The sequence below is a fragment of the Natator depressus genome, chromosome 16 (genome assembly GCF_965152275.1).
Source record: "Natator depressus isolate rNatDep1 chromosome 16, rNatDep2.hap1, whole genome shotgun sequence".
In the NCBI taxonomy this organism is placed as follows: domain Eukaryota; kingdom Metazoa; phylum Chordata; order Testudines; family Cheloniidae; genus Natator; species Natator depressus.
The window spans coordinates 18,250,468-18,273,534 of NC_134249.1; the positions used below are offsets into that span (position 1 = coordinate 18,250,468).

Genomic DNA, 23,067 nt, shown 5'->3' on the forward strand with positions numbered 1-23,067 from the left:
AGCTTATCTTGTTCAGGGATTGTGACACCTAGTGACCTCAAGTGTGTATGGGAGGGACAATCAGACGTTTTCACTAGGGAGCACATCAAACATCACCATATTGCAACTTGTCGTTAATTATAAGCTTGCAGGGAGGTTGGATTTCATCAATGTTCAAACAGAATTTGCCAATGGGCATTTTAAGAGTCAATTCTTCACACTCCAATAATTTGAGCAATATTATCCAAAGGAAAGGGGAAGGGAAAGCTGGCTGGTGTTCAGTGGACGCAGGAAAGTGACTGAGGCAAACAAAAAGAAATGAACTAGGCTCTCAAGGTTAAAGTCCTTCATGTGGATCTTGCCGTTTGGATTTAAACCGTGAAGCTTGTCCCTTCTGAAACGCAAATTTTACACAGACACTCTGACTTCCTTCGGCACCCCAAAGCACCGCTGCCTGCAACAGGTGCCTGCGTTTTCGTGGGGAAAAATTCTCAAGTGCAGAATGACCAATAATTAATTATTCTAAGTGCATAGACAGACACGCTATAAAGGGGCCCAGTTTCCTAAAAGTGCTGAGCACATGTGCTCTGAAAAAAAATCAGACCTTTTTGAGGTGCCTAAGTGGGGTCCCAAACATTGGGGCACCCAAAATCCCTAGCTCTTTTCATCATCTTGGCCAATACTCCTAAGAGTTTTGTGTAATAGCCATCCATGACTGCAGTACCTTAAGGGCTTGGTCTTTCATGGCACGGAGCACCCACAGCTCCAACTGACTTCAATGAAAGTATGGAGGTGCTCAGCACCTCTGAAAAAGCAATCCCCCAAGTGCAACTGGTGGATCAGTTTCTGGCAACTCATTAGCAATCAGAACTACCAAGGGAAGTGGTGGATTCTCCATCTCTGGAGGTCTTCAGATCATGACTGGATGCCTTTCTGGAAGATATGCTGTAGTCAGACACTATAAAAGGGCTCTATAAAAGGATAACTGGATGGAATTCCATGGTCTGTTACACAGGAGGTCAGACTCAGAGGATTTAATGGCCCTTTCTGGTCAATCTCTGAATCTATGAAACTCCAACTCTACTAGCATCTCCAGTGGAAAAGCAGAACTACAAAAAAGCAGCTCTGATCTTCCAAAAATATTTTGAGAAAAGTTAAGGGTCCTTTAAAAGCACCTCCCCTCATCTTCCCAAATATTTTTTGGGGGGGAAATCTCTCCACCAGCAGCATGTGCTACCCACACCTTTCAGACACCTCTAATTATTGCTTAAATTCTTTATGAAAATGTTTCTTCTCCCCATCACTGTTGCTCCAATCTGTTCTCACAAAAAGAGGTCATAAACCACTGACCCACGCTCTGCGCGCCGAGGTAGAAATTTCTATGTTCACATAATAACTTTTCATCTTTTTTCTAGTGGGCATGATTGTTTTGTAAATTACTACTTTACACTAAATTTACTTTACAGTACAAATCAGGCTTCTGAAATGATGCCCCCGGAGTGGAATTGAAGTGAGAGGCTCAAGATAAGTAGATAATGTACAATGGTTATTCCTGTGTTCAGAGCCTGGGATTCAACCAGCTCAATTCACATCTTCAGTGTGCTGTGATCTCAGCTCTGCTTCTGCAGCACGGAGGTCCTTTTGATAAAGCCCCGTGCACATCAGAAGTAGTGCTATTTCTGTGTGCGTGTGCGATCCAATTTTTTTGTACAATCTTTGGGGCCCAATGACTTGGAAGACTGAATTTCTCCTTCCCGTCAGACAGTGATTCCACCATATCAAATTCAGATGCACCCTACAGGCAGAACAGAGCGACCTTCCTGCTTTCAACCATGCTTGGCCTTTGCTCAGTAAGCAGAACTTTCACAACTGTGTTCTAGCATCATCATTGCTCCTTTTGTCTTTCGCATGCACACGCAGAAATACAGTACCACCACAGCAGGGCTTCCCTTAAAATTACATTCCAGATTTGCACTTAAATCTTGCCTGGATCCCCAGTTCCTTTCACTCTTGTGTTCCTTTCAGTAACTGATGAACAGTCATGCCAATCTGAATGCCATCAGCAATGGTTTGTGTCAGCATTGCAGTTCTGGGCCCCTCTCAGTAAGAATGGTGTTCCTCTTTCTGTAACAGTAGTTCCTAAAGGCCTCAACCAAAATTAGAAACTCATTGTGCTAGGTGCTGAAGGGACACACAGAAAGAAGCCCCAAAGAATTTAAAATCAAAGTAGACAAGAAGGAGAAAGTATTACTTATTATCAGAGCTGGTCAGAAAGTAAGGTGTCTATGGAAAAAATTATTGTTTTTTTTATTTCAAAAAGACACCCAAAAAAAAAAAATCTGAAAAATGAATTTTTTTAGGCCAACACACACACACAAGTTCTGCTTTTGCCTTAACATTTTGGGGGGTTCCTTCTCATAAAGTTTCAAGAAAAGCAGACATCCTGGAAAGGTTTTTGTTTAGTTGAATCCTCAAAATTCTGTTGGAAAAAAGTTTCAATGGAAAGTTTTTCAGCAGCTCTATTTATTATCCCTTTCTTACATATGGAGAACTGAGGGGGAACAAGCAACATAAAACCCAGGTCACACCAGCAAGTTGGCGGCAGATCCAGGAATTGAACCCCATCCTCCTGAGTCTCAGCCTCGTGCCTTCAGCCAAAAAACCATCCTGTAAGCCACCATGCGGTCCATTGTCTCTCTGTCACACACACCCCCCCCCGCCCCTTTCATTTGTATCGTTAGTATGCAAGGACGTGTTACTCATGTATAGATACCTTCAGAGTAACACACACCAAGGTGGGCAATGAATTGCTTAGGGTTGTACAAGTGGACTATAACTAGGTGAAACAGGATGAAATTAAATAAAGGAAACTAAGCTAAGTACCACGAAAAGCTTCCTAACAAGATTAGAAACAGTATCCCCTGGGAAACGGGGAAAGGCCCATCTCTTCTAACTAAACTGCCAACCTCTAGAATTATTATAATATATTTTGCAGGGGACACGCACACTGGCCCTGGGGGATGGAATGGTTATGAACCAACAGCTCTCTTCCAGCTCTAATAGATATGATTCAGAAGCTGGAGAGTTGAATTTCACGGGCAGCCTTCCTGACATTACCATGGCAGGAGTGACACAAAGCGACTAATATAAATATTTGGAGCATGTGGTAGAAAAACAGGACAGAGTGTAACTGGCTCCTTCAGACCAGAAGTTATGGTCATACTGCAAAATATTATAGTACAGTCTCGTAGGATGGCTTATTATATTCCCTATTGGCTCACAGTCCTATAAGGGTGTCATTATACAGTTCTAAACTCAACAACGTAGTGGAGATTTTCAAAAGCACCTATGGGATTTAGAAGCAAAAAGCTCCATCTCCAACATTTTTAACAAACATTCACAAAAACAGGGACAATTTGGAAATTACTCCCCTAGTTCTAACAGACTCATACTATTGGTAAAAATGCAATCCCAGTTATACGGCACACATTTCAAAAAGCAACATTCACTGCAACTTCAGGGCTTGATCTTTGCATGAATATGCCCCCTACTCACGTGAGTAATTCAACTGCCATCAGTGGGACTATGCACACTTAGAGGAATGATGGTCCAATGGTTAGAGCGTTAGCCTGGGCCACAGGAGGTCCAGGCTCTATTTCTGCTCTGCTACAAATACCCTGTGTGACCTTTGGCAAGCCACTCTGTACCTCAAACCATGTTCCAAAACCAATGTACTGCCTTAAATGTGCTCTGAATCACAACAGCAGAAGACAAGAAAAATTAAGACGAACAGGCATGGAAGATGCAGCAAGCTACTTAAGCATATGCTTAATTTTAAGTACATGAGCAGCCCCAACCGATGTTAATGAGACTACTCACATGCTTACAGGGAGGCACACGCTTAACTACCTGGGATAGTGGATACCGGGAGGAAGCACGAGCAGGAGCGCGCGAGAGGGCAGGGCTCCTGCCTCTTACTGAGAAAGAGGGACGATCAGCGAGTTATCTCAAGTGCCTATACACAAATGCAAGAAGCCTGGGAAACAAGCAGGGAGAACTGGAAGTCCTGGCACAGTCAAGGAATTATGATGTGATTGGAATAACAGAGACTTGGTGGGATAACTCACATGATTGGAGTACTGTCATGGGTGGATATAAACTGTTCAGGAAGGACAGGCAGGGCAGAAAAGGTGGGGGAGTTGCACTGTATGTAAGGGAGCAGTATGACTGCTCAGAGCTCAAGTATGAAACTGCAGAAAAACCTGAGTGTCTCTGGATTAAGTTTAGAAGTGTGAGCAACAAGGGCCATGTCGTGGTGGGAGTCTGCTATAGACCACCGGACCAGGGGGATGAGGTGGACGAGGCTTTCTTCCGGCAACTCACGGAAGTTACTAGATCGCAGGCCCTGGTTCTCATGGGAGACTTCAATCACCCTGATATCTGCTGGGAGAGTAATACAGCGGTGCACAGACAATCCAGGAAGTTTTTGGAAAGTGTAGGGGACAATTTCCTGGTGCAAGTGCTGGAGGAACCCACTAGGGGCAGAGCTCTTCTTGACCTGCTGCTCACAAACTGGGAAGAATTAGTAGGGGAAGCAAAAGTGGATGGGAACCTGGGAGGCAGTGACCATGAGATGGTCGAGTTCAGGATTCTGACTCAGTGAAGAAAGGAGAGCAGCAGAATATGGACCCTGGACTTCAGAAAAGCAGACTGACTCCCTCAGGGAACTGATGGGCAGGATCCCCTGGAAGAATAACATGAGGGGCAAAGGAGTCCAGGAGAGCTGGCTGTATTTTAAAGAATCCTTATTGAGGTTACAGGGACAAACCATCCCACTGTGTAGAAAGAATAGTAAATATGGCAGGCGACCAGCTTGGCTTAACAGTGAAATCCTTGCTGATCTTGAACACAAAAAAGAAGCTTACAAGAAGTGGAAGATTGGACAAATGACCAGTGAAGAGTATAAAAATATTGCTCGGGGATGCAGGAGTGAAATCAGGAAGACCAAATCACACCTGGAGTTGCAGCTCGCAAGAGATGTTAAGAGTAACAAGAAGGGTTTCTTCAGGTATGTTAGCAACAAGAAGAAAGTCAAGGAAAGTGTGGGCCCCTTACTGAATGAGGGAGGCAACCTAGTGACAGAGGATGTGGAAAAAGCTAATGTACTCAATGCTTTTTTTGCCTCTGTCTTCACGAACAAGGTCAGCTCCCAGACTGCTGCACTGGGCAGCACAGGATGGGGAGGAGGTGACCAGCCCTCTGTGGAGAAAGAAGTGGTTCGGGACTATTTAGAAAAGCTGGACGAGCACAAGTCCATGGGGCCAGATGCACTGCATCCGAGAGTGCTAAAGGAGTTGGTGGATGTGATTGCAGAGCCATTGGCCATTATCTTTGAAAACCCATGGCGATCCGGCGAAGTCCCGGACAACTGGAAAAAGGCTAATGTAGTGCCCATCTTTAAAAAAGGGAAGGAGGATGATCCTGGGAACTACAGGCCAGTTAGCCTCACCTCAGTCCCTGGAAAAATCATGGAGCAGGTCCTCAAGGAATCAATTCTGAAGCACTTAGAGGAGAGGAAAGTGATCAGGAACAGTCAGCATGGACTCACCAAGGGAAAGTCATGCCTGACTAATCTAATTGTCTTCTATGACGAGATAACTGGCTCTGTGGATGAAGGGAAAGCGGTGGACTTCCTTGACTTTGGCAAAGCTTTTGACACTGTCTCCCACAGTATTCTTGCCAGCAAATTAAAGAAGTATGGGCTGGATGAATGGACTATAAGGTGGATAGAAAGCTGGCTAGATTGTCGGGCTCAACGGGTAGTGATCAATGGCTCCATGTCTAGTTGGCAGTCGGTATCAAGTGGAGTGCCCCAAGGGTCGGTCCTGGGGCCGGTTTTGTTCAATATCTTCAGAAATGATCTGGAGGATGGTGTGGATTGCACCTTCAGCAAGTTTGCAGATGACACTTAACTGGGAGGAGAGGTAGATACGCTGGAGGGTAGGGAGAGGATACAGAGGGCCCTAGACAAATTAGAGGATTGGGCCAAAAGAAATCTGATGAGGTTCAACAAGGACAAGTGCAGAGTCCTGCACTTAGGATGGAAGAATCCCATGCACTGCTACAGACTAGGGACCGAATGGCTAGGCAGCAGTTCTGCAGAAAAGGACCTAGGGGTTACAGTGGACAAGAAACTGGATATGAGTCAACAGTGTGCCCTTGTTTCCAAGAAGGCCAATGGCATTTTGGGATGTATAGGTAGGGGCATTGCCAGCAGATCAAGGGACGTGATCGTTCCCCTCTATTCGACATTGGTGAGGCCTCATCTGGAGTACTGTGTCCAGGCTTGGGCCCCAGACTACAAGAAGGATGTGGAAAAATTGGAGAGAGTCCAGCGGAAGGCAACAAAAATGATTAGGGGGCTGGAACACATGACTTATGAGAGGCTGAGGGAACTGGGATTGTTTAGTCTGCAGAAGAGAAGAATGAGGGGGGATTTGATAGCTGCTTTCAACTACCTGAAAGGGGGTTCCAAAGAGGATGGAACTAGACTGTTCTCAGTGGTAGCTGATCACAGAACAAGGAGTAATGGTCTCAAGTTGCAGTGGGGGAGGTTTAGGTTGGATATTAGGAAAAACTTTTTCACTAGGAGGGGGTGAAACACTGGAATGCGTTACCTAGGGAGGTGGTGGAATCTCCTTCCTTAGATATTTTTAAGGTCAGGCTGGACAAAGCCCTGGCTGGGATGATTTAGTTGGGGATTGGTCCTGCTTTGAGCAGGGGGTTGGTCTCTTCCAACCCTGATATATTCTATACCTTGCTGAAGGTTTCAGAGTAGCAGCCGTGTTAGTCTGTATCCGCAGAAAGAAAAGGAGTACTTGTGGCGCCTTGCTGAACTAGGTTATCTGGGGGCAGTTGATGAGGAAGAGAGATGCAAGGAGGCTCTCCCAGGAGAAGATACTCATCAATAAGTAGCACTGGGTAAAGGGAATGAGCTGAGGCTGTTATCAGCATAAGCAAAGGTAGCGCCACCCAAAAAATCCCAAAAGCACCCCCCCCGTCCCACGGCTTAGTTTTATACAGTTATTTACAAGCTATTTGCATGTTGCTGCTGTGCCCTGAAGTAGTCTCCACCTTTATTAAACTTAAGCAACAAAGCTGCAAAATCTTCACCATCTGTTCGCCAAAGATAAATCTCGGACAATGCTAAACCAACCACCTCTCTAAGACATGCCTATTAGTCAAAATGTCTGCAGAACATGGAGCGATTGCAAGCTGGCTCCAAAGTTCCGAAAAGGACTCATGACGGGACTGGGATGGGAAGCCAAGGAAAGGGCTGCAAAGTGGCGTGTGCCCAGGTCGTTTAGTTTTACCCGTGGTGCGGAAATGTTGCTCTCTTGCTACAGTGATGGCATTTTCCCTATGTGATTAGCGGGAAGTGAATGATGTGGAAGATGAGAATGTCTCACTTTACATACACACCATTAAGAGTGAAAGCGTAAATGAACCAGCTACAGTATCAACATCTGAGGCTCATTAGATCAATCAGAGAAATGCCAAGAATGAGTCAGAGCGGTCATTTGACTGCGGGTAGAGCACTGAGCTGCACGGCCTGGTTTTCACTGCAGCTGGGATGTTCTTTCTCCCACTCCAGGCTTTCAGCCAGTCGCAGCAAAAGGCTACAAGCCAGCAAAATAAAAAGGGTTCGTATAAATAAAACCCCCTAACCCTAATCTTTAGGGTGCTCCAATGGGAAGCGGTCTCCATTCAACAGAATGTTACGCTTAGTGGCTCTTCCTAATGCAGACAGTTTTCTGTTGGGTCAGTCATTCCAGCCTCACTTTGTATGGCATAGTCTAGAGAGTGGCTTTGAAAACCCATCTGAACATGATTACACCCCACCCAGACTGGGGATTTCTTTTTAGTTAAAAAAACTGAACACCGACATTCCAGAATATTTTATTTTGGGTATCCTCCTGGAGTGCCTCAAGGAAGCTGTAGTTCAATTGCCTTGCGTTTCCATTCTCCCTCCATGGATGGGCACCGTCACCAGACTACTACTTCCATGATGCACTATGGCCAAGGACTCCCACGATGCAGTGCCTCCCCTCGCCAACAGGAGATCCAGTGGTGCATTGTGGGAGATGTAGAAGAGAATGGGAGCATGAGGCACCCAAAAAACCATCAACAAATCCCTGAGGCACCTCAGCTGCATCTCTAAATTGAAATATTTCTGGTTTTACCCAAAATATTTTGGCATTCAAATGTTTGCTGAGAAAAAAAAAAAAAAATCTAAATTTTCTACACAAAATGGACAAAAACTATTTTTAGTCTCATCAGAATTTTCCACAAAAAACACATTTTCCGACCTGCTCTAATAATAAACTGATTTTTGCATATCAACAAGTATCGGGCGGAATTCTCATCAGAGATGGAAAACGATACCTGGCACCATTTTAGGGCTCATGGAGCTACCAGGTAACTGACTTTCGACTGACACTTATTCTTTCATTTCTTATGTGTGACACCGATGCAAATTTACTCCCATGTGAATTTGTGAAAAAGTAAATTCATTACCTCTATTGTATACAAGGAACTTGGGACAACGCTTAGTACCAGGTTTTATGGTTCCAGAGATATTTTAGCCTAGCGGCAGGTTTTAAACAACAAAACAGAAGAGCTCTGTCTGGCTCCCCAATAGGTGTCTTGCTATTAAAGGCATGATGGTGAATGGTGATCTCCTCTCTCTTCAGGCCTTGGTGAACCAGGGTTTAATTCCAGCTCCTCAGCCTCCCCTCCACTGCACAAGTGCTTGGAAAAGAACTGCCTGGGAGAAAGAAAGGGGAGAACTGCAGAATCGGGGTTCTAAACTTTGACCCCAATATTACAAGGACTTCAGCATCTGTGTAACCAGTCTCATGTCAGTAATCCCATTTACTTCAATTGAGCTATTCACATGAGTCACACTGCGCATGGGGTTAAGTGTTTCCAGAATCAGGGCCTTGGTATGCAACACACTCAACTGCTTAAAGGTATCAAAAACTTTGGGCACTTTTAATTACTTATACAACTCGTGATCTACACCTCTCGGTGTCGCTATCACTAAAAGTGTTGCTGTAAGATCTCACCCTCTAGGAAAAACTCAGAACCCAGGTTTAACCTGATTGCCTATGGCATACAAGCCTAAAAATGGGCCCTAAAAATAAATTCTTTGCATGTTAATGCAAAACAGTTCTAACAAGAAAGACCATATGCAGCTTTTGCAGTTGTAGGTAGCAGGTCACTCCCCAGCATGGAAAATGTTAACGGGGCTCTATCAGCTTGAATGTTTTTGAAAGCGACGAATTTCAGAAATTCCAGTTACTGATAAAAGTTCCCTTTAAATAGTATTTCCTGAGATCCCTCCCTCCCCTCCAGGTTATACACCAAGTGCTGTCAGATGCAAAAGTAAACACTGAAAACATGGAGAGAAATGCACTTTGCCTGCTAACGTCTTCCAGTTGTGGTAATCTAAGGTCTGACTTGTAACTATAGATGGTACAAAGATTTCAACCACAGCTGTGATTTTTAAGTTGACGGTGTCACTAAGTCTCTTAAACCTGGCAAGACATAGCAAAAGCTATTCAGGGAGAATGACCTAAGGGTTCAAGTAATACCAGTCTTTTCTCAAAACCGTTGGGCTGTAGGAAACAGGTTGACTTTTGATGAGAACGACTTCAGTAAATGTTTTACCATTCCCAGCTATGCATAAAAAAAACTTGAGCCCAGTTTCCGGGGGCTTATATAAAATTACAGAGAGCAGAGGTCAGAACGCTCACAAGAGTAACGAAAAACAATTTATATATGCTCAGAAAAAAACTAAATATACCCTGATCAATATCTTTGATTACATGAATGTTAAATATTCCAAAGGTTACTTAAGGCCTACCAGCAGAAATTCTCCGAACCAAACGATGGGAGTGGGGAGGGTCTTGTGCATACTTGTTTGATCTGAAACATAATACCCCATGATGGGACCCTTTGGAAAATCCGGGGGAAAGCAGCCAAGAAAAGAAAAGAAAAGAAAAGAAAAGAAAAAGACTTCCCAGAACCAACGTTTCTGGCGCTTTCAGTTTCACTGGAAAGCTGCAGGGCTATGAACAGTCCAGATTTGTAAGGGGCGGTGGGGTGGGGGGAAAGAGAAGAAACAAGGAAAAGGCACAGGGTAGATTCACGGCACCTAAAATCTTCTGTGGGTTGATTATTATTGGAGCCCCACCAATTCCCTCAATATTATGCAAGCAGAAGAAGTGGCCCCTACCCAAAAGAGCTTACAATCCAGTGGCCTTATGCTGCAATCCTTACTCACGTTGGACACGACTTGCATAGACAGCCCCACTGACAACAAAAGGGCAGTTTGAGTGAATGAGCACAATGCTACTTAGCAAGGAAAATTCACGCCAGCGCAGAGCCGAAGTGGTGCACAGGCGTCCTACGCAGGAGTGAGTTTCACCCCGGGTCAGGAAGGATTGCAGAACTGGGCCCGTGTGTCTGTATCGGACACACACCAGTCTAAAAATCACAGCCTGTGTTCTTTGTGGGATCCTCTTTGAAAGGGCTTTGAGCTAGGAGCAGGAAGCGGTTTGGCACACCGAGTACAGAGAGACAGTGCCAAAACCTAAGTGCAATGGCAGAAGGATCCACGCTCAAATTTTTGTCAGTTCACATCACGGAGTTGAGTCACAGAAGAGCAAAGGCCTGCATCCATGTTGCAAACCCCTCATTGCCCCAGAGTGCTCTGCCCAGGCTGGCCCTAGAACACATCTTGAGCCCACTGGAAAAAAAGATAGGTGGTGGGATCTGGGATTTCTTACTTGCACCATGGCAAGAAATGACAAGCAAGGGCAAAGTGTTTCATTGCACAGGAGCCCACTGCCGATACCCACAGCCTCTGGGTGAAGAGGAAGGATCCTTCTTCCTCTTAAATGGTCGCACTAAAGACCTATTAAATATTGAGCAGGATTTGCCGGTTGTAAGTGGATCCTTTCCTCCAGTGGCATCAGTGCAGATGCATGTCTGCTGCTGAGAGTTCCAGCAGCTGTATACTGAGCAGCAGTCCCTCAACACACTCCTTCCCTCCCACCACCGTCAAGCTGAACAAGAGCAGCAAGCGCTCAGAATGCCACAGTCAAGGGCCACCCAAGGGTGTATTACAAGTTTCCCATCAACGGGATTCCAATCCACTCACTGCACATCCCAAGCTGCCAGATTTCAAAAGGAGGCGTGGTTCTTAAGCTGGAATCAATACAGGGCTAACTGTGACCAAGAGGATGCCAGGGAACATTACCTGGTGGGGCCCACCCCACAGGTTGGGCACACAGCATGGGGCTCGTGCTGTTTGGGCTGGCAGGGTTCAGTTGTATTATCACAAGAGGGTTTGCATTAAAGATCCAGCAGAAAATTGCATCCATCAGAACCCTCCGGTGCATAAAACCATAAGGCGTGAGATTATTACTGGCCTCTACAGATAGCTACATGCCTGCCTCTCAAATACTGTACACACAGTGCTGCTACAATCCCCTATAAATACGACAATAGAGGATGTCTGGGGGCTCCCAGACACACACTAACTTCTGCCACCTTGCTGCAGTGCAGTTTTATTGGCATAGATTTAAAAGGAGGGTTTGAGGGTACAGCATGCAAAAAGTTAAAAGCAGCCCTCTTTTAGAGAGTGCTCATTCTCCAATGGAAGTTCCTTTGTGTGTAACAGGACATTAACCATTCTTAGAGTTCTGGCTCAAAACATGCTTTGCCATCCAAAGAGGCACTGCTGTCTCATGGTTCGAGCAAAGGATCAGAAATAAGAACACTTGTACCCTGTTGCCAACTCGCCCAAGTTTCCAGTAGTGTCAAAGTCACCCAGCCTGTGCCTCAGTTTCCCCATTTGAAAATTCAGGGTAACATACTTTGCGAATGTATCTTTACAAGGCACTTCTCCTTGAGGTAACCTTGGATGAAAAGACACTAACTGGCTTGTCTGCAATATGCACCAGACAGATGCAAAGTGTAGAGTACAACATTTTAAAGGCGCTCTAACTGCCCCGGGCAGACCCCACTGCTGTGCTCTCAAAGGCATCTAGTGCACGATTGAAACAGTACTACATCAACGCACTATGAACCTTTTAGAGTGTAAAAAGAAAAGGAGTACTTGTGGCACCTTACAGACTAACCAATTTATTTGAGCATAAGCTTTCGTGAGCTACAGCTCACTTCATCGGATGCATCCTGTGTCAATGTGGGATCTGCATAGGGCAACTAGAGTGAAACACTTCTGATCGCTTGATAATTCACACTGCTCCGGGGTGCACTGCTGCACCACATAGACAGGCCCTAAGTGTTATTTTTGATCTAGGAACCTCACTCCTTTGCCAAACGTTTGACTTAATTAATGTGCATTTACCTTTATGATCTACCAAATTCCCCATGTAGTTAGGTTCTTTACACCTAAAACTTTATTCCAGGGTCAGTTATTTATGGGACAAAGGAGGGTTTTTATTCTTGAAGTCATGACATATTGGAGAGCTCTGAAATGCACAGGATAGAGATTCAGCTCATTTAACATGATTATTGTGCAATTAAATACTTGCTACAGAGGAGGTTTCACTCTATGTAGCATACCCCTCCAGATGGTGAGAGAGTGATTTCATAGGTATGTCTCTGCATCAGGCTTTCAATTGTTAGCTCTAGCACATCAGAAAATGCCACTCTTTCTTGAGACTCTTTTGCAGGTTGATTTCAATGAAATTTCATTTGGAACAAATCAAAACAAAGCACTTCAATTTTTCCATTTTTAAACCACTGTTTTGATTTTTTTCCCCTCAATTTATTTATTTTTCAAAAGTCAAAATCAGAAGTAATCCTTTTGATTTTATCAACACAAAACATCCCCAATCAACCCAAGGAGAAAATTTGTTTAAAATTTCATTTCATGGGGGAAAAAAAAAAATCTAAATGTTAATTCCAATTCAGAAAAAAACCAAATTCTGAAATATCAACATTGCCTACCGAATGGAAACTTAGAGTTGCGACCAAATTTGAGGACCCATTCTGTCTGGTGCTGAAGAAACCCAAAGTAAGGGACAGTTCCTGCCCTGAAGAGCGTAAAGTGTAAGATTGTCAGCCAGCCACTGGTTCTGGACTGGTAAAACCCTGTCCCACAGTATCAGAGCCTAAATGCGGACTTTTCTTTAGGCATTTGGCATCAGTCATCACTATCAATTAAAGGCTAAACATAGTAATGTTTAAACAAATCCCAACTGTCTGCAATACCCTGCATAACAGAAAGCACTGTCTGGTATATGCTTGAGCAGCCACAGAAATCTGAAATTCATTTGTCTTGTGTTTTAAGGAAGTACAGTAACAAGGCTTCCTGTACATACTTTTAGTATTTTAGCTGAAAACATCTGTTAGACACACTGCACCTGCTGAGTGTAGTTTTAAAATTTTGGAGCACCTCTCCCCCAAATAAATTACAACTAAACACTTTGCAACATTTGATAAGAGGAAAGGATAAAAAGTTTGTCTAGTAACAGAGTCAAGGTGGGTTGTTCCCCCCCAACACACACACACACACACACACTTTTCCATTTATCATAGCAGCTTCTTAGTTCTAAACTAGATTAAGTTTTTATGATCACAGGATTACAGACAATATAAAGCTTGATATTATTTTACCTCCTGCCAAAAAGCCAAATGGCCCTTGCTTTGAAGAATTTTTACACACACAATTCAACCTGCTTTTTCCATTTTTACTGTTCGCCCTGGTATCTAGAGCCCCAGGCCTCTTAATGGTTCCACCGCAGTTTTAAAATTTTAGGCCAAATGTTCTATGACTGGATTCCAGCTGAGCTACAAATCAGCTCGCTCTAAGACAGACCGGGATGTGTCTCTGCAATTCTGCAGCTCTTTTAAGTAACTAGTATGCTACGGCAGTCTGTAATCTCAGCATGTTCATGTCAAGAACAGACATGGTAGGCGCTAGGTGTCTTGATGGGTTCGTGCAGTCATCTTTCATTTCTGAAAGTAAAGATCTGCAAATATTATGCTCTCTCTCACACCCACACACTCTCTCTCTGCAGGCCAGTTACACTAAAGAAATATACACACCCTTTTTTTGGAGAATTCTTCTCACATCCCAACCCGCCCACCCACCCCAACATTTGACAAGTTGTTCAGGAAGTAGAACCATTTTTATCTCCGATTCTGCCCCTTTCTGGATACACAGCCAACTACCACGCAGTGGTCACCGGACTAGTCAGCAGGGACTTATAATAAGGAGAAATCTGTTCTGTAGGGCATTCAACGTGAGGATTTGTAAACAAACAGGGGACATGCCCCAGAGGATGAACTCCAGTGTTAAGATCAGATGTTGGTCCATAGCAGTTGGTTACATTCAGCTCTGCTAATGGCCCTCCCTCTCCCCCCCACCCCCGCCCTCCAACCCCTACAAGTGCTATTGCAAAGAGCTAACCGGAGAGTGACCACTCTAAAGAAAAACACATTGCTTTTCATTCTTTCTTGGCTGCAATAAGCCAGCAAAACAAAGGATGGGAAAAGCAAAGCTGTTTGCACTGCCAGCAGCTTGGCTGTGGGTGGAAGGGTGGGCGTTTAGCTGTCTTTGTTTATCATGGCACCAGAACACATCCATTACCCAGAGCCTTATAATTTTCAATTACCTATATTATATCATATAATTCTCTCTCCCTCCCCCTTACGGCACACAGAGCAGGTTATAAATAAGTGCCTGGTTTTGAAGGCACACACTAAAATATTGCCATAGGGATATTAAAACAACAACAACAAAAAAAAGAGTGGGGAGATGGTTATCTTAGGGGACATTTTTTCAAAAAATGGATTAAGAAATTAGCAACACTCGTGCCAATTCTTTCCAATGGGAATGTGTGTCTGCCTGAATCCCTTGAGTGATTCTGAAAAAATCTCCCTTTTAATGCCCAAAACCAAGAAGAATTAAAGTTATATCCTGCAATATTCTGACTCTGGCAATATTTCACACCACAGTTGCTTGGAAAAAACGGAGCACACTGTAGACGTTGCTGAGCCCCCACAGCTCCCATTGAAGTCAGCGGGTGATGCAAGTGGTCTGTACTTCTGATTATTGGGCCCTGTCTATGAATGATGTTTTAATTAAAAAAAAAAAAAAAAAAAAAAAGATGAGAGTAAATTTTAGTGTCAGACATCTTGGTTTCTGCAGAGCTGGGGCATCTACGCATTGCCTTGGTGCATTCTTCAACTTCCCAGGCTACAGTGCAAATGCACATCTCACTTAGGTTTTCATCAAGGTTCCTATTATTGTGGAATCCAAACAGCATTTTGAGATCACAAGATGCTGCTTCAGCCAACGAGGACCGAGGAAAGGTTGGAAGAGCAGAGCAGCCGCCAACACAGGAGAATCCAGAAATCTGTTGCAGCTCCGTCTGCAGAGCTCCTGCGTCAGCAGCATCCTGGCTGTCACTGGAGCTCAGCCATCGCCCTTCCCAGCGAAACCAACACGAGCTGTGGGTGCACAGCACCTCTGAAAACGAGGAGGTGGGACGGGGGAAAGGGGAAGTCACAGACATGGAGCCGCCATGGCATCAGGTTCTGAAAGATTGGGCCTGGCTTTGGACTGTCTAGACCTTTTCAAGACTAGTCCACAGGGCATCCTGCAACCTCTTGGGAGAAAAGTTATTTCTTTACATGAGAAGTGATTCCGAATTTTTAAGTACATGCTGTAAATATTTGTACACTAAGTTTTCATCTGACCGTATGATAAGCGCTCCCCACATCCCTATCAGCCTAGTATATTTCCCTTTCCCTGAAGGCTCCCCTACTATCTCCTCACTGCTTCCCTCCTTCAAATGCTAGTGCTGCAACCACTCATGCATGCTACATTCACACATCGCTGTCCCTTGCCACGCACTCCTCCTTCCCCAGGCACCAGACACGCAAAAACAAACCAGGGGGGTGCACAACTTCCTGAGCCAGGTCAACGCGACACTAGCAGCGAGTGAAGACTAACTGATCAGATCAAAGATGGGCCTGAAAAACCCTTGCATCCAAAAACTCCCCTAACATTTGGAAGAGTTAAAACCCACATCCAAGTTTTGCGGCTAAGGCCCATCTGTGTGAGCCAGGGATGTGCAAAGTTAAACCAACTTTAAAACAGTTTGAGCCTCAGTACCAGAAGCAACACACCCACCGAAACAACTGGCTTATCTCAGATGCGAGAAGAGTCAACATCCACCTATATTTCAAGGGACTTATGACTGGGCTTCCCCTTTTGATTTTTATAGCAGCATCACTGCGCGCCTACAGTTCAGACCGTGAGAGACCCAGAACTCGTAAAAAGGTTCTTTGAAACATTCCATCAAGTTCAGCAGAAAGTCAGGGCAGTTAAACAAGCCTGGGAGTACAGAAGAGAGAAGTAGGAGGTTAATAAATAGCACACTCCACAGGTTTATGGACAGTGAATTATCTCCCTACAAAAAAGAAACCTTAAGTGTATTACTGCAAGTTATTGGAAGTGAATAACTCCCTTTCATGAACCTCACTGCCTCCATGCTGACTCAGAGTGATGGAGCGTTTAATCCATATTTATGTACATCTTATCTCATTACATCTGGTGCCAACAAATTGAAGAGCTATGCAAGAGCTAAGCTTTATGGTATTACTGTCATTAAATTAAATGCACATATGTACAGCGCAAAAACACAAACATACTTGGGCATTATTTTTGTTCCCTTTGCTATTACAGACCGGATTCTTCAAAGGACTGAACAGTCCCATTGTCTTCAGTGGGTGTTAAGGGTGCTCAGTACCTCTCAGGAGGAACTCAGTGCATTGCAGGACCTGACCCTAAATTGAAAACAGCGGTGTGCTTCTTCCTTAGAATCCCACACCCACGGCTGCTGCAGAGAAGTCACATGCACATGGGCTGAGCTTTTCAAAAGTGACTATTGATTTGGCAGGCCCAACTTGAAACACCTCGCAGAGGTCTCATTGTACAGAAGGTGCTGAGCACCTGCCCTCAGAAAATGAGGCCTTTTTAAAGGCATCTTATCAGACACCCAGAATTGAAACACCCAAAACCATTAGTCGCTTTTGGAAATCTCAGCCAGGATCTTGGCATGTCACTGTCATAATATTATTACTTAACAGCAGGGTCTAAAAACAGGGGAAAAGCCCTGGAAGCCAGCAGACCCCCTGATCGAAAGCAATTCTTTTGGGTAATTATGACACATGGCAAGAAAAACTATGCAACACCCAAGAAAAATACGCATCTGTTTGCTTAAGTCCTGCGTTCCAGCATCCCACAATGACAGCAACGGGACTTCTCACTTCTGTAGCTCTTTCTGCCTTAGGACCCCAAACCTTTTACCAAACTCAATCCAACTTCAACAACCTGTGAGACAAGCCACTAAAACTAGCGCAGAAGTGACTCGCCCCAGGTCCAACTGCTAATGAACAGCAAAGACTAGACTAGAACTCCCGACTTGCAAGGTTTCACTTTTAACCACCAGACTATGCAGTGTCTTCGCAACCGAGAGTCAGCCTGTAACGGCAGATCCATCTGTCAGATTCTCCAAGCAAATGCCCACACCCTCCATAAAAGGAGTATTTCAGTCACTGAGGTAGGACTTTTATTTCTTCAGCAATGAAACAATGGGGCAACTATTTTCAGTTCTCTGAAGTCCGGAGCCTGATAAAAGAGCGAGACAGATCTTTGACCCTTCAGGCTGCCCGGACAGATGGAAAGCTGGCCTAACAGGGCAGCTAGGAAACCCCATGCACTATGAGGTGGCATAAAGCCAGAGATCCTGGACTGAGGAAAAATCCTCTTGGGGGCCATTCTAGCCAGTGCAATTAAAGCAGCCCCAAGGCTGCTTTCATTCTTGCCAGGGAACGACCGAGCCCTCAGGGTTATAGCAGTAGAGACGGGGTGGAGCGCGACCTTGGAAGCCTCCCCACATGCACTGAGCTCAGACACACCCAAGCATCTGGCCCTAAGAGTTAATGACAATGTAAATCTAAGGTGTAATACACAGTGGGGGTCCCTCAGGCTCAGAATAGGAGTCAATAGGAAAATGGACACAGCAGTAAGTCAGCGGATGTAAAATCGGCGGTAGTGCCACTGAAGTCCGTACTGCTTTAGACCAGCTGAAGATCCGGCTCACTATATCTAAAGGAGCAAAGCATCAGCTTTGGAAATGTAGCCTGTTTGGGGGAAGGAGGGAAGAATTTGAGCGTTCTTTTAGGATTTTTCTTATTGTAAAGAACCCAGATGTCCATCTGAAACCTCCTGCACACACTAAATGGTAATGCCCCTTTATTTACAGGCAGCCTATGAAGGTCAACAAGTAAATACAGAATAACTACATGCCCCTGCCTTTTTACTTGATAATTACCTTTCAGCAAGTCCAAAAGTTATTAGTAATCATGACCTAACTGGCCTTCTAGTTTGGAGGACAGAAATAGCTATAAGTGATAGCTGAAAACGGAAACACCCCGCACTGTTACTCTGTGCTTTCCGTATGATTAAATGGTCAACCATTAGTCTGCATTGTATATAAAAGGCTCTTACATGGCATAAGTGTCCTGTATCTGAAAAGTGTTATTGATCTAAGTAATGAATGGGCTCCACGAAGAATTTTGTGTGTATGAAGTCTGCATTTGGCCAGTGGGGATCTAAATTAAAGACTCCTTTGCTCTCTCCAGAGTTATACAATTTGTGATTCAAAATGGAAAGTCATGTCCCACGTTATTTAACCTCTGGTTTGCTTTCAGCAGAGGCAAAATGATGTCCTAGAGACCAGTCACAGCTAGATTGTGAGTGAGATAGAAAAGGAATGGGATGATGTGCAGCTGGTATGTTCTCAAAGAGTAAAAAAGCAGCTCCAATTAACAACTTTGCTGAGCCATTTGGTACCATAAACTGCAACAAACAAAATGTGAAAGCAAACCAGCATTCTATACAACAGTTCTTCCCCCAGCCCAGCTTCTGCATATCTGTAGTCTCAAAACAACAAGAGTGCCCTTGCGGTTCATAAATCATGAACTCATAAAACAAACTCCTTCAATTGCAAGTTCCAGATAATAGTCCCCAAAATAAATTAGGCAATAAATATAATATAATCTTTCCACATCAGCCAGTGGAAAACTACTCTTCAGATAATCAGGAAAGTGGATGCCTTCACATAGCATATGCCTTGTAGCTCAGGAAAGATAAAGTAATGCATAGCTCCTAAAAGAGCTGAGTGACTTCTTAACACCAGTATCGCCCAAAGAATAGAATATACTGCCTTGTGTGTGAAGGCTTCCCTAGACCCGATATCCATCAAAGTAACATTAGAGTGCTAATGCCATTGAATTCTAGTAAAAGGGATATCAGACAGACACTCTCTTGCCAAAACCATTCAGAAGCTCCCTTCCACCTGGGCTTCATCCAGAATTCAGTGCTGCCATTAAACACAGAAAAAGGAAATTCTCCCTTTGCTTTCTCATCTATGTGACACACAGCACAAACAAAACAAAATTATTGTCCGGGGGCTATTGGTTGGAAAAGTCTCTGGATACATTTTTCAAAAGCATCTAGGGGATTAACTAGCCCAAGCCTGAAATCTGCTCACCATCACGGAAACAAACTGGTCTCTATATATTTGGTTATTGTATTGCAAGTTCACCCAGAGGCCTCAACCGAGATTAGGACCCCACAGCACTAAGTACTGTATGTACACCTATCCAGAGACAGAAGCAACTGCAAATCTAAGGAGACAAAAGGGAAGGGAAACAGAGATGCGAAGTAGCTTGCCCAAGGTGAGCCACCAGGCCAGTGGCAGAATAGGAAGCAGAACCAAAGACTCTTGAGTCCCAGAGCTCTGCCAGATCCACTAGACCCACTGCCTCCAATAACATCATCTCAGTAAATAATTATATATTTTTATGAGCAACCATTACAATATTTTGTTCCCCAAAAAGGAAATCTGTCGTGTGCCTGGGAGATGTCACTCATCAGCTTACTTGGCCTAGGTGAACAGGCAAGAAGAATTTTGAAAGGATGCTCAAACTCCTGTAGAATTGGATCTTTGAGCTGAATTGGAAATTGCTCCCGGCATACACCTGCCTGACATGTGCATGTTGTGAGCTGTAGCTCACGAAAGCTTATGCTCAAATAAATTTGTTAGGCTCTAAGGTGCCACAAGTACCCTTTTCTTTTTACCCCTGAGTGGGTCATCAGCAGTAGAGACTGAACCAGTATGGGGACCTGTGGGTTCGGTTGTGAGCTGGATGAAACCTGCTGTGCGTTGAGTTAAAACCTTGTTGAAACTGATGGTGAACGAGTCCTCCATTTAAGACAGCTGTAAGAAACGGTTAAGGGGCACCACCTAAAACACAGCCTAGCAGAGTCTGCCCAGAAACTAGCCCCATGGGGACAGAAGGGTCAAGTGGGTATTGTGACCAAGTAGGTGTGGGTCTGTCAGAAAACACACAGAAAGAAACAGAATAGGCAAGATTGCGGCCGGGGGGGCGGAGCAAGAAAACCAAGCAGTAACCTGTGAGCACAGTGTCACCCTGGGGCTTGCAGGGCTGTAAGCTAAGAAGCAGCTCCTTTTTGTTCTTGCTTCCTTCTGCATTCAGAGACACAGTATGTTCCTTGTCAGTAAACAAGACTGCAAGCAATACCTGGCTACGACCAAGTTTTACTCCCAGCTGGAACACCCACAGAGCCCTGAACTTTGACGAGCCACTCGGGTCAGAGAAAGTGCACCAGTTCTAAAGCAGGAGCCTCTACACAGCCTGAGCTTAGCAGAGGTGGCTCTGCAAGTCAAGGATGTAGCAGGCTCATCGATGGATCGCAGGACCCAGCCACCACCAGGGGCGGGGGAGACAGAGTGCCACAGAGAGTGGGAGTGGGTTACACGAGCCATGCAGAATCCAAGCTGGTTGTATGTCCTGCCCAATGCTGGGCCAATCATTTCGAAAATGGTCTGGGCTCCCAGCAGCAGTAAAAGCGCTTTCAAACCCCTTTTTCGACACAGATTAGGAGTTAACTTTTACCTTTCCAAAATCCCGCACGTCGAAGAGGTCAAACGGGTCAAACAGCTCACTGTTCCTTAATCCAAATTTGTCATGACAGACTTTCAAGAACGTTCGAATGTTCTTCAAACAGAGGAACTGCAAAGAGAGGGGGAAAAAGAGACAAGGCTGTAATTCTGTAACAGTAACTTACTGTAGACAATCAAAATTCGCAAGCAACAGGAAGTGAAGAAGAATATGGGAACTGCCTGGTGAGAAGATGCATTCGTTTACTGAGCATTCTAGTACAAAGAGGTTCCCCACTGCTCCATTATGGAGCGTGTGCTCTCAATAATATACCATCAACAGAGGCCCTGTTGGAAACCAAAACTTGAAGTTTAAGTGTGTTCACAAGGCACAGGGTCTAAACAGTTTAAGAGCAGGATGTTTCCTTTTCAAGCTCTAAGTCGAGCAGAAGTTACGCTAAAAGTTATATAAAAATCTATTACTGAGTTTGCAACTAATGACAATTTGAATCTATTCCATGGCTCCCCATGCAAGTCTCAGACATACTGAGTGTGTGTGTGTGTGTGTGTGTGTGTCTCTATAGACAGACACACACACACACACACACACACACACCCCATATATTTACAAAAATAAAAAATACAAGTGACATGAAAAAAGAAGCAAGAACAGAAAAATGAATTTTTTTTGCCCTCTCAGGTCAGAAACCATTGGCAGCCGATCCAAACAGTACTTTACTTTTCCCTTCCTACTTCCTCCGATGCGCTGATGTATCAGCGAATTGACATGCTAGAATACAGATGATAGCTGCCATTCTTGTGATCCAACCTGAAATGAAGTTTGTAGACCAAATCAGAGGCAGGTCACTAAGCAGAGAGCCTTAGGTGTGAGTTTAAAAAAAAAAAAAAAAATCACAGATAAACACATCAAGTCTCTCACAGTGAAGATTGTTTTCACAGAGTTTTGGTCATCATTAATTTTAGCCCATCTGAATTCTCGTCTCGTTTGTGACCACCATAAAATACTTAAGATTGTTCAGCCACTAGCCATATGGCTCAATTGGCTGAGTAATCCAATGTCTCTTAAAAAAATGTCATCTTTGACAATAGCAATAATGGACTGTTGCACTGTGACCATGTGTGCATGACCTTGTAATCTGGGAACACAAAGAGGGCTCTTTCTACACTAAATGTATGGCAACAAGAAAGGAAGGGATGAGAGGAGTAAGGTGTTGCTTCAGTTGTTTGGCTCTCAGCCATGTTATTTATTAGAGCGGACTGAATGACTGTGCAGCAAATAATTAATTTCACCTTTTTTCTGTTGGCAAGTTTTCCATGCAAAATTCTCCAGTGTACTCATTATGCAAAATTCTCCATGGATTACTTGCTCATTGACAAATGGTTCACAAATATTCCTAATTCTCACATTGTTACACAAATCAGCCAATCAAGGAACAGAAATAATGTCATATGACTACTCAGGGCAAGTTTCAAATTGCATATTTGGTTGCACCAGCCACACAGTTTGCATTGGGTCAGTAACATTGTAGTCACATAGTACTGTTAATGGTCCCCAATTGACCAATTTAGCATGGTAGAAATTACTACTTGCAAACTTTACAAATATGCAATTTAAAACCTACCAAACAAAAGATTTGCAAAGAATCAAACCATAACCTCCTTGGCCAACCCATATCTCCACAAAGAAAACTGCACGAAGTGTGCCTATAAATATTATTGCATTTGGGGTTATATTTAAGGGGTCAGGCATAGGGTTGCCAGGTGTCCGGAATGCCCAGTCAAAAAGGAAGCTCTGGTCAGCACTGCTGACCGGGCCGTTAGAAGTCTGGTCAGTGGCAGAGTGGGACAAGGCAGGCTCCCTGCTTGCCATGGCTCCGTGCGGCTCCTGGAAGCAGCAGCATGTCTCCCCTCCGGCTCCTATGCATAGGGGCAGCCAGGGGGCTCCTCGTGCTGCCCCCGCCACAAGCGCCAACTATATAGCTCCCATTGG

At 44.3% G+C, this 23,067-nt stretch overlaps 1 protein-coding gene across 2 annotated transcripts in view; it reads right to left on the bottom strand.

Moving 5' to 3' along the window:
• The window catches only part of VAV2 (vav guanine nucleotide exchange factor 2), a 312,388-nt gene that overhangs the window by 231,302 nt on the left and 58,019 nt on the right, over positions 1-23,067 (bottom strand). For both annotated transcript variants that reach the window (XM_074973337.1, XM_074973338.1), the window contains exon 2: positions 21,073-21,189. In XM_074973337.1, coding sequence (XP_074829438.1) covers positions 21,073-21,189 — 117 coding nt within the window. The remainder of the gene's footprint in view (positions 1-21,072; positions 21,190-23,067) is intronic.